Consider the following 13,070-nt stretch of genomic DNA (forward strand, 5'->3'; position numbering starts at 1 on the left):
AATGGCCAACAGGTGGGAAATCCTTCAGAGAAGGTAAACTAATTGACCTACCAACTAAACCCACGCTTTAAGGTAAGCAGAAAATGATATGATTCCCTTTTGAGATGAGTGGGTTAGCATCAACAACTACTACACAGATATTACTATTATACTTCCTAAACTAGTGGCTAATGCTAGACCTTTATGTAACACAGTTACATTGTATCTTAGCTTTTCCAGATGTGCTTTTTTGCAAAGTCCCAGGCTGACGAAAAACAAATGACTAAGTTACTGACTTAATATTCATTGTCTCAACATTCCAAATGCTAGAGGTGAGACATAGGACCAGCTCATTGACTAGATTACCATGTCACATTTTTTTCTAATCGCTGAAAAATATATTCAATCATACACATTTGATGCAAGTTTACCAAGTAACAAACCTGTTTTCTGGTTGCTTCACACAAGGATTCAACAAGACTATGTACAGCCAGAGTTAGAATCAGGGTCTTTCCAGTCAACAAAGCTCTATATTTCATCTAACAATAGATGGCGATCTCATGTGCAAAATGCACCAAAAACAAAGTGGAAAAAGAAAAGAGAAACAAGCAAAACCAAACTACAAGTACCCTTTGCTGTTTCATATCACTTGTACACTATGGAACAGAGCAGAAAACCTGACCTTGGTTCTACTGAAGTTGCCACTCCACACAATCATCGAAGTCGAGACTGCTCGAGCAATCAAGCAGCGCGTTCTGCTGCTGCTCATACCGGCAGATGTAATTCAGGCCGACAAGCAATTCACAGATCACTGCCTCTGTCTTCTCTCGATCAGCAAAATACAGCGTCTGCAGCAGCAGCACATTCCCGTTGAACACAATCTGCTGCTGCTCAAAGTTCCTCTCGGCCTGCCACCGGATCATGTTGTGCGCCTTTGGAGCAAACCATGCCAGCGTCTTCTCCAGCGTCTCCCGCCAATCGTGCGCGAGGAACGCATCGTAGATCGCCAGGCTCTTCACATATGTTTTCAGATTCTTCCTCAGCGCCACCTTCAGAGTCGACGGCAGCATCTGGTACAGGTCGTCCCGTGCCTCCTCACCAACAAGATGTGGGTACCGGAGCAGCTTCTCGATGATGATCACAATGTTTGCATAATGCAGGGCCAGAGAGGAGCCGCCGACGGTGGACGGCGGCGCAAGCGACGTCACCGTGCTCTTGGGACCAAACGGTGGTGCCTTTCTGCCAATCCGACCACTCTTGGATGATGGCGTTGTTGTCGTCGATGATACCCCCTGCTCGCTGCTGAATGGCACAAGCATCCCTGATCTGATTGTGCTAATGCAGCTGGAATCTTCCAAGAACTCATCCTCGAACCCATCCTTCCATGACACTGATGAGCTGCTCAAGCTCAAGCACTCCATGAACATCTTCCCCGGGCTTGCTCCACAGCCTGATGACCTGAAATTCACTGGCCGCGACGTGTCTGGAACGACTCTGGAAATCGGCCCTGACTTGCCGCCATCGCTGAGATTGCTTTGGACGGGGCCTGAATTTGCTGCTGTCACCGGACCGGAGAGCCGCCGGCCGCTTTGGTCGCATTGCCCCGACAACTCACTGGCCGGTCGCACGGCCAGCAGGTCGATTCCCAGCATGGGGTCGCCGAAGACGAGGCGGATGCGGTGGTAGATGGCGCAGACGGCGCGCGCGAGCAGGAGCACGGCCCTGTCGTAGGTCCAGTTCCACAGCGACGATTCCCTGAGCCTGCGCACGTCGTGGCGGCGCCACCGCGCGCGCTGCTGGAGCGCGCGGCGGGCCTCGTCGGTGGGCAGCTTCCGCGTGGACTGCTCGAGCTCCGCGAGCGCCTGGAGCTCGGCGTAGAGCGCGGCGGTGGCGGCGGCGAGGCGGTCGAGCTTGCGCACGAGCGACGCGGCGTCGGAGGCGGAGGCGACGGCGACGGTGAACAACGCGGCCCCCGAGTCGGAGCAGCGGCCGGCGAGGAGGTCGGCGTAGACGTGGTCGAAGCCCATGAGCGCGGGGGCCGTGCATCGGCTGCGGCCGAGGCGCGACGCCACGTCCGCCACGCGGTTGAGCGCGTCGAGCTTCTCGGCGAGCGCGAGCGCCAGGAGGCGCGCGTCGTCGTCGTCGGCGCCAGGGACGAGGACGAGCGCGCGCACGGCGTGGGAGCCGAGGCAGAGCGGGCCCAGCAGGCGCGCCGCCTCGGAGTCGGAGAGCGAGCGGTACAGGTTCGCCGCGCGCGACATCGCGTTGGCCACCTCGAAGGACAGGATGCCCAGCCTGCCGTCGCCCTTATTGGCCGCCGCCGCCACCACCTCGGTGCCGCCGCTCTTGTTGGCGTTGGCGCTCACCGCCCGCCGCGCCTTCTTCTTGGAGGAGTTGGAGGACGACGACAGCGTCGTCATGGACAGCACCTTGCGCACCAGCGGCTCCGCCACCATGACTCCTCCTCCGGACGCGTCGAGCGCTCAAATCAGAAAAAGAAAAATTCTTGGCTTTTGCAGCGAAGGCAGCCAAGAAGGAAAGGGGATTTGAAATTGAATTGGAACGCTTGGATTTCGTGTGTGCGTGACTGGGGGCTAGCTGCCCTGGGTCAGCAGCAGGAAGAGGAAGCGATTAATGGCGGGGCCAGAGCACGCAGAGAGATGTCAACACTCGGAGACAAGGCACTGGTACTGGTAGAATGGAAACCCGGAAAAAGAGAAGAGCATTTCTCGGGTGGTGCGCTAGGAGACCCCAAGGTGGGAGACGGGAGAGGGAGGAAGGAGGAAGGGGACGAGGAGGAAGAAGAATGAGCCAGGTCAGGGGGAGACGAAGCTAGTAGTAGTAATAGGCTAATAGCTACGACGACGAGGTGTGAGATTTGGATGCGGGAGGCGACGCCATTGATGGAGCGGGAGCAAGGCAAGAAAAGCAGAGCAAGCAGCCGCCGCCATGGACAGCAGAGGTGCAGTGGTTGGCTCTGCTTCTGCAAATCTGCACCCGGCGTCACGGCGGCCCGGGTAAAACTTTCCCCGTGCATTTCCACGACGGAGGGAGGGAAAGCGACCCAAAGGAACTGGAGGGTGGGGCCATGGAATATGTGGGACCGGATTGTCAGTGGGATGAGAGACCATGTGGGTGGGGGCTCGCCTGTGTGGAAGGAAATTTGTGTTGGACTTTGGAGCAGTTGCGTTTGAAAAGCCGGGTGGACTTTGGAGCAGACTCGTTTTCTACCGAAAAACAAAAACTTTTCTAGATTCTTTATTTTTAAACACATATATAAAATATTAAATACAGACATAACTAATTATATATTTTGTCTGTAATTTGTAAACGAATTTTTTAAATCTATTTAATCTATAATTAGACAATAATTATGAAATACAAACGAAATTATTATAATGACCAACATTTTTTCGCTTTGGGGACTAAACAAGGCCTATACAAACTTTACTACCACAACAACAGGTTTTGCAGTTTGATCCTCGTCTTTGGTATAGTTCGTTCTTTCTTTTTTTTTTCTCTTTATTTCCCTCGGGATGGAATCATATTTTCGTTGGCGAAGTTGATAAAATTTTTAAAATGTCTACTTTATACCGTCTTTTCCTTTCTTTTTGTTCACTCATTTGACAAATAGTTGACACTTCCGTTATCTAAACTTTGAAGCGAACTATTCAAAAACTAAAGAAAACAACCTATGCACCTAGGTAGAGAATGAGACAAAGTAAGCGTGTGGAAACAACATTGATCCCCACGGAAAAGTTGCTCCTACAAATGATTATGCGAATGACACGCTAACAATGATCCCCAATGGATCACTCCAGCATGCAAGTGAAAACGCTATGGCTACACCATATTTCTATCTTGATCTCCTGTGTGGAACAAAGGAATAGAAAACGCAAGAATAGGAGAAAATGAAGGAATGGGAAAAGAATTCAGATGCAAAAGAGGATAGGAAAAAAATTTCAAGAAAAATGTTTGGAATCTAGGAATATAACTAGTGTAGGAATTTTAGAGTTAGCTTCAAAATCAAATGTTTAGATGAAAACTTAGTCGTAAATATTTTTTTTTACGTTTACAAGGCTACATATATTTTCTCCTTTTATACATGGCCTTGTTTACTTCCACCCTGAAACCCAATTTTTTTTAAGATTCTCCATCACATCGAATCTTTAGACTAAAATAAAAACTAGTTGCACAGTTTGGTCAGAATTTACGAGACAAATCTTTTTTAGCCTAGTTAGTCCATGGTTGGACAATAATTACCACAAACAAATGAAAAAGTGCTACAGTGTCGCGAAATTTTTCCCTTCAGGAACTAAACACGGCATAACTTGGAAAGAATAATCTCGCAAAAAGCAGCCATTTAGCAGTATTTTTCTCTCACAACAAATCAGCCAACAGTACTTTCTACCATGGCTTATCAACCAAATGAACAGGAAATAAGCACTGATCACAGTCATCAGCGACAAACCCAAAAATTTTTACCAACTAAGCAAGGCCTAACAGCGTCAGCGTCAAAGTGCATGGCAGCTCCTGGGGACTAACACCAGCTAATATAAGCACTGATCACAGTCATCAGCGATAACAATCGTAAAGGAAAAGAAAACATGGGACTGGAGTAGATTCTTATTATCAAATTGGCATCTGGCTACAGGAAACCAAACGAAAGGAAATCTCGATTCCTTCGTTCCAAACGTGTACTACAACTTTCTTTCCTCCGTTTCTTGATTCCTGGCTCACGGTTTTTCTTTGGATTACCTCTAATCCAAGGCTTTGTTTACTTCTACCCTAAAACCCAAAATTTTTCAAAATTCTCTGTCACATCGAATCTTTAGACGCATACATGAAATATTAAATATAGACGAAAATAAAAACTAATTGCATAGTTTAATCAAAATTTACGAGACGAATCTTTTGAAACTAGTTGGTCCATAATTGGACAATAATTACCACAAACAAACGAAAGTGTTACAGTGTCGTGAAATTTTTACTTTACCAACTAAACACGGCCCAAATAGACCCTTATTCATGCTCGTTGTGGCAGCTAAGTTACTCACTAAGCATTGCTATAACCAAAATAAGGGTTGATTGAAATGCACGAAATTGGTATGAATCAGGAATTTTTTATAGAAAACTATATAAAAAAAGAAAAAAATCCTGCATTTTCAAGAGGGCCTAGTAATATATATCCTCTGTTAGTTGAATCTAGCAAAGTCCACCTACAGTTAAAGTTACTCCCTCCTATCTATTTAATTTGGCACGAGTTAGAATAATACGATCTTCTAGATTATATTTTGACCATTAATTAGCATTATATTGTATTATTTATGCTTACAAACTTATAATCATTGGATAGTATAATTTCTTAGAAATAATATAAAATTTTATTATAATAGTTAAAAGTATAAGGCTAATTATTGGTTAATGTTTTTAAAGTTTGAATCTTGATATGCGTGTGCGCCAGAGAAGTACAATAGTATAAAATATAATTGTCTAACCTAGAAAGAAAGAAAAAAACTTTAACCAATCATTCGAAACAATTGCTTAAAAGGACTCTACAAAACGAGATGTGAGCAAATGATCGAGTGCAAGCACCTACTAGCGACTACCTAATAGTAAGGGCAAAAGATGTTTACCTAATACAGTACTAGTAACCGCAGCAAGCTAGTCTTTGCCCGTCTTTGTTGCGGTTTAAAAGCAAAAGATGTTGCCTGCAAATTAATTCTTTCCGCGCTCAGCAGGACTAGTAAAAGAAAAAAACAATACAGTGATGCAACTGGAACACCAACCAACCGTTATTATTATTATATAGGGGAAAACATAAAAAATGGCAGGGTAGGACAAGGGGAGAGAATTCATACGTGTGAGTATCTCCAATAACTTGATATTTCAACTTGCTATCCTACCAAATTTGCTAAAAACATAAAAATCCTCCTCCAACAACTCCTTATCTCAACTTGCTAAATTTCCCAAGTTGCTATCCAGAGGTTTCTACTGCCGAGATTTGTCAAGTTGCTATCCCAAGTTGCTATCCCGAGCGCAACTTGTTGGAGACACATATTCTTTTACCAAGTGAGCGGGTCCCATCTGTCATCTTCTATTTTTACCAAGTGAGAATAGCAACTTATTGGAGACACATCTTTTTTTCTTTTGCTAAACAAATTAGCAACTTGCTATAACTCAAGATTTGCTAAGTAAATTTTATCAAGTTGTTGGAGATGCTCTAATGTTGACAGACGCATCAAATTCATAAGAGGCATCCTACACACCAAACCGAAAGTCTAGCGTCAACAAAACCGAAAGTTAATACTGTATCTTCTAGTACTTCACTTTTTGTTTGTTTCCGTGGTCACGTTTATTCCATTTGACTGCTGCTTCGGATTTGATCGCAGTACGTGACATCTTTGCTCTTTCGATCACAGTGTCTAAATAGTTTGGCAAATAATTTCTCGCTCATAATTTTTTTAGTAAAATAAGAAAAAAACCCTCAACAATAGATTAGCATCTTAATTCCTTATATTTTCTAACTTGACATATCGCACAAATATGCACATAGGCTCTGTGCTTAGCAGGGTCTTTCTCCAAATGCTTAGCGGGCCTCTTCATTTCGTTAGCGGATTTTTAGATTTTTGAAACAATATTTGCCAAACTGTTAGATATGAGATCTATTTTTCGGTTGGAGATGCTGAATTGATTGCCTAACTCATCCAGTAAAAAATAAAATAGAAAACAGGTGGCTTGTTCCAAATAGGTGCACCCAAAACTACTACAACTTTGTAAGCCTGTTTATTGACTGAAGGTACTGTTCGTTGATTTGTTATAAAAATATTATTGAATGACTAACTGAGTCGATAGATAACCTCAAATGAATAAGCTTGACTTTCTTTTTTTTTGGCAAAAGACGATATTTCACTTGGTTGCATCCATACAAGATTATATTATTAGCTTGTTTGGAAACCACATAAATTTGTGGGCTAATTATTTTTGTTCTTTCGAAATTTACACCACATCACCCACACTATTGGGCTATATATTTCCCATCTATTTTTTCATGCCACACTATGCAAAGATGCCATTTGCTATATGAACATAAAAAATGTGTACTAGTGAGAGGGGGAACCAATATAGATTTGTACATGCGTATTGGGATTCAAACTTCCATAACCTTTGACTGATAATTATCTTAATTCAAACATGATGTGGTTTACATTTATAATCAAATATAGTATCAAGAGTTATAATTTTGTAATTGTAAAATATAATATAAAATAAATAATAAATGGTTAAACTATGAATAGTGTCATATTTAACTACGCCTTGTCCGAACACCATACTTAACTGCACTTTGTAAACTGAATCAGAGGGAGTATGAGGCCCTGTTTAGATCTATTAGCTGTTAATAAACTGAAATTTTCACAATTTATTATTAGGTATAGATATAAATATAAATTATTATTATTATTATTATTATTATTATTATTATATATACATATAGGGTGTATATATATACACTTTTTCTTTTGTTGCAAAAGAATAAAAAAGGATGAAGCATAAAAAGGCCAGGACTTTCAGCGGTTCGAAATTCACATGCTTGTACTTTCAGCCATACTTTTTCTACCAGCCAGAAATATTTTTCTCTCACAATAAATCAATAAATCAGCTAATTTCGGCCTTAACTTTTCAGACCAGCGAACAGACCATAGCCCAGCCGCTCGCGAAGTCACGACTGCTTATATTCAGAGAGCGTCGGTCATATGGACTCAGTCAACACGGCAATAGTTGAGCTAATAAATAGCCAAACAAAAAAAAAATCAGACAAAATAAGAGGCTAAAATTTTGCCTCTTTAGTATTAGGTATAGATATAGATTTGTTGGTATTAGCTAGTTTTGGTCCCACCCGTGAAATATATAGTTGTTAGTTAAGTACTCAATCCATCCCAAATACAAGACATTTGACTTTTTAACATCAAATTGACCATTCATCTTATTCAATTTTTTGTGTAAAATATTATTTCTTTTGCCGTGGCTTGGTTTATTAATAAAAGTTCTACAAGAATGACTTAAATTTACTATGTTTGCATAATTTTTTTTAAAATAAAATGAGTGGTCAAATTTGGAGTTAAAAAAGTCAAACGTCTTATAATTTGAAATGGAGGGAGTATTTAGCTAACAATTAGCTAAAATATTAGGTGACCTATTTAGATCTAATAAAGAGTTAATTGTCAGTAGCTAACTATTAGCTCTATAATTTAGAGGCTAGTAGCCCGTGAAATAGTATAATCTCGTCGCAATCGCGAGCATAAGATGGTCGGGGGCCATTCCAAACGCAAAGACTCCTACTCGGTGCTTAGTGTGGTCCCCACTAGTGCACGGAGAGGGAGAGGTATTCGTTTGGTTGATAAACTATGCTAAGAGGTACTGATTAATTTGTTATTAAAGAAAAATTTTATTGAATAGTTGACAAATTCGGCTGATAAGTAACATGATCGATGACGTCCGCAGTGTCGTCGAATCGCTGGTCAAACGGCACAAAGCGGCGAGCAAGCACATCTTGACGACCATCATATTCCTGTCCGCATGCACGCACACACGCAGGCGTGCCAACTCCAAAAACGAAATGGAAAGAAGAAAAACAAGTTCTCTCCAAAAGTTTTGTAAAAATTGACTAGACATTTACCAAATTGTAGACCAAACTTTGCTTGCCGTAAAATTTTTTCAGCGCGCGCAAACAACATTCTCCAATCACCGAGCCGGACGTGACACCCTATACTGGATGCTTGTCGATGTGCACCATTCTGTCGAGCATGAGCACGTTATGGAGCACGAACATGTTGTCCGGCACCAGCACTGTCCCACGAACACTCCATTCATCCAGCACAAGCACAGCACCACGCTCAAAGAGTCCATCATGATGCGGGGCGCGAAGAGTCACGGTGCCGTGGGAGTAGCGACGGAGTAGCGTGGATTCGCGGCGATCGCGTTCGCCAAGTGCACCTCCGACTCGCATATATGCGTAGCTTGACCAAGTAAATGACAACTTGCCTAAAATGCCAATCTAAGATGCAAAACTGTTAGATACGTGTTTTTGAGATTTTTAGCAAAAATAAAAATGCCAAACGCAAATGCCTAACTAATGAAGATGCTCGGAATCTTACAAAAAAAAAGCTAGAAGGCATTTTATCCATGTTGTCGTACGTTGTCGTCCTCGGATCCTTGTGTGTACGACTAAACAAAGGCCAAACTAGATCCGACTATTATTGTGATATATGGGCATAGCAAAATAATGTAATAATTACTTCAGCTATTAGTTCTTCTATTTATTGAAATAGACTATAACTACTCTATCCATTCTAAACTAGGAGACGTTTTGGCTTTTCTATATATATTTCATTTGATGTGTATTTAGATGTAACTAGTGTGTATCTAAGTAACACTTCCATTCATATTAACAATTTTCCCGTGGAAGATGATGGTATTCAACTATCGCTGTCCATCCTCAGGAAGTATCATTAGTTAACCATGAAGGGATTAAAGTGAAATGCCAAACCCGAGGATCTAAAGTTAATCCAATGGTCTTCAACTTGAATGCAAGGACCATAGAGGAAGTACCAATAGTGCAAGAATACCCTGATGTATTCCCTGAGGAACTACCTGGAATGCCACCAGACAGGGATATAGAGTTCATCATTGATCTTATCCCCGGAACTGCCCCCATAGCCAAGAGACCTTACAGAATGGCTCCGGCAGAGTTAGCTGAACTAAAAGAGCAGCTAAGAGAATTACAACAGAAATGTTATATTAGACCTAGTTCTTCACCATGGGGAGCCCCAGTCTTGTTTGTGAAGAAGAAAGATGGAAGTATGAGGATGTGTGTGGATTATAGGTCCCTAAATGAAGTCACCATCAAGAATAAGTATCCCCTACCAAGGATAGATGACCTTTTTGATCAGCTTAAAGGAGCCAAGTATTTCTCTAAGATTGATTTGAGACCAGGTTATCACCAACTCAAGATCAAGAATAGTGATGTCCCCAAGACAGCCTTTGTAACCAGATATGGACAATATGAGTTTACAGTAATGTCTTTTGGGTTAACCAATGCCCCTGCCTATTTCATGAACCTCATGAATAAGGTATTCATGGAAGAGTTAGATAAGTTTGTTGTAGTCTTCATTGATGACATACTTATCTACTCTAAGAGTGCTGAAGAACATGGGCAACACTTGAGAGTAGTGTTGGAAAAGCTAAGAAGACACAAGTTGTATGCTAAATTCAGCAAGTGTGAATTTTGGCTTGAGAAGGTTGCATTTCTAGGTCATATCTTGACAGCTGAAGGAGTTGCAGTTGACCCAGAGAAAGTAGAAGCTGTCTCCCATTGGCAGCAACCCACCAATGTGAGTGAGTTTAGAAGTTTTCTTGGATTAGCTGGATATTATCGAAGGTTTATAGAAGGATTTTCCAAGATAGCCAGACCCATGATAGAGCTTCTTAGGAAGGATAAGAAATTCACTTGGACAGAATCATGTGAGAAGAGTTTCCAAGAGTTGAAGAAGAGACTAACAACAGCACCAGTGTTAACTTTGCCAGACATTCACCAAGATTTCATCATATACTGTGATGCATCAAGACAAGGTTTAGGATGTGTTCTCATGCAAGGAGGAAAAGTGGTTGCTTATGCATCCCGTCAGCTTAGACCTCATGAGCAAAATTACCCTACCCATGATTTGGAGTTAGCAGCGATAGTACATGCTCTCAAGATTTGGAGGCACTACCTCATTGGAAACAAGTGTGAAATCTACACTGATCACAAGAGTTTGAAGTACATCTTCACACAGTCAGACTTGAGCCTAAGGCAAAGAAGATGGTTGGAGTTAATCAAGGACTACAACCTTGAGATTCATTACCACCCAGGAAAGGCCAACGTGGTAGCAGATGCTCTAAGAAGAAGGTCATATGGTCAGCAGTTGGTGCCTAAGAACACTCACCTACAAGAAGAGATAGCACAGTTGAACATGCATATAGTACATCAACCTCAAAATGGCAGTCTGATGGTGCAGCCAACTCTTGTGGAAGAAATCAAACAGACACAACATAAGGATAAGGATCTGATGAAGATTCGTGAGCAAACTGGAGAAAATAAAGCTCCATACTTTAGAGTGGATAATAAAGGAGTATTGTGGTATAAAAACAGGATTTTTGTGCCCAAGGAGGGAAAGTTTCAAGAATTAATCCTTGATGAAGCCCATAACTCAGCTTATTCTATCCACCCTGGTGCCACCAAGATGTACATGGACCTAAAAGAAAGATATTGGTGGAATGGCATGAAAGCTGATGTGGCACGATTTGTTGCACAATATGATGTTTGCCAAAGGGTTAAAGCAGAGCATCAGAAACCAGCAGGCTTGCTCCAACCATTGTCTATTCCTGTTTGGAAATGGGATGAGATAGGCATGGATTTTGTGAATGGATTACCCAAAACTCTGAAAGGAAATGATTCAATATGGGTAATAGTGGACCGCCTTACCAAGGTTGCTCACTTCATACCTGTGCGCACCAAGTATAGTGGAGACAAGTTAGCCCAGCTATATGTGGATAACATAGTCAAATTGCATGGTGTGCCAAGTAGGATTGTATCTGACCGAGGTACCCAATTTACCTCTAAGTTCTGGAAAAGTTTGCATGAAGCTATGGGAACCAAGCTAGATTTTAGCTCAGCTTATCATCCTCAAACAGATGGTCAGACTGAAAGAATAAATCAGATTATGGAAGATATGCTAAGAGCATGTGTGCTCACATATGGTAAAGATTGGGAGAAAAGCCTAACTTATGCAGAGTTCTCCTATAATAACAGTTACCAAGCTAGTTTGGGCATGTCACCTTTTGAGGCCCTATATGGAAGAAAATGTAGAACCCCATTGATGTGGTCAGAAGTTGGAGAACGAACCTTGCTTGGACCAGCCCTTATAAAAGAAGCAGAAGATCGTGTAGCTGAAATCAGAGAAAAATTGAAAGAGGCACAATCACGTCAAAAGAGCTATTCTGATAAAAGAAGGAGAGAGTTAAGTTTTGCAGTTGGAGATTTTGTGTATGTCAAAGTCTCTCCTATTCGAGGAACTCGAAGGTTCCAAGTCAGAGGCAAGCTAGCACCTCGGTATATTGGACCATATCAAGTATTACAGAGGATTGGAACTGTAGCCTATCGTGTTCGGCTACCTGAAGAAATGTCAGATATACACAATGTGTTTCATGTCTCCCAATTGAAGAAATGTCTCAGAGTACCAGAGGAACAAATATCGCCAGACACAGTTGATTTACAAGACGACCTAAGATATCAAGAAGTGCCAATAAAAATTCTAGACAAAGTCACTAAGCAAACTCGAACGACAACAGTTCGAATTTGTCGTGTTCAGTGGAGTAGACACACTGAAGCAGAAGCAACATGGGAAAGAGAAGATGCCCTGAGAAAAGAGTTTCCTCACCTGTTTAGAACCCAGCTGAATCTCGAGGACGAGATTTCTTTTAAGTGGGGTAGGTTTGTAACATTCCAAAAATTCATATTCAAAAATCACTTGCATTAAAAATTATTTTCAAAATATATTTCAAAAACTATAAAATAATTTGAGCTCTATAGTATCTCCATCTAATCCATCCATATTTTTTTGCGCACAAATAACAGCGAGTACCAGCAAGCTTACATGTAAGAAAACATAGCAGTGCACCTACACGAATATATATCTCATACATGGAGGCATGCAGGACGAGCATGCACCGTCCATTTGCATGCACCTGCATGCAAGGACACGGTGATTAGGCACCGTCCATTTGCATGCATCGTGCATGCAAATTAAGCACCGACCATGCGCTACAGTAGCATTTTTAATGGCACGCAGCTGAGCGCTTTGGCCTATAAAAAGCCAGCCTCGGGTGCTCACTCTCACCACCTGAGAAACACGTTCACTCACTCGCTCACTCGCTCTCACTTCGCGTATACCGTATACGGCCATACGCACAAGCCGAGCTCGACTGTCGTCGCAAGACGAGGTGAGCAGCTCATGAGCATCTCCTTGCTCTTCCCTGTCTTTCTGTAGTATTTT

General features: G+C 42.1%; 1 protein-coding gene across 1 annotated transcript; it reads right to left on the minus strand.

Annotated features, from left to right (window-relative positions):
• LOC8066020 lies at positions 406–2,980 on the minus strand. Its single transcript, XM_002447440.2, has one exon. It carries the CDS (start codon positions 2,433–2,435, stop codon positions 669–671), a length of 1,767 nt encoding a protein of 588 aa, XP_002447485.1. The 5' UTR covers positions 2,436–2,980; the 3' UTR covers positions 406–668.

This window comes from Sorghum bicolor, chromosome 6 (assembly GCF_000003195.3).
Source record: "Sorghum bicolor cultivar BTx623 chromosome 6, Sorghum_bicolor_NCBIv3, whole genome shotgun sequence".
Taxonomy (NCBI): Eukaryota; Viridiplantae; Streptophyta; class Magnoliopsida; order Poales; family Poaceae; genus Sorghum; species Sorghum bicolor.

What these genes read in the sequence shown, in the direction of transcription:
- LOC8066020 (XM_002447440.2), bottom strand. Translation starts at nt 2,435, where the DNA reads ATGGTGGCGGAGCCGCTGGTGCGCAAGGTGCTGTCCATGACGACGCTG.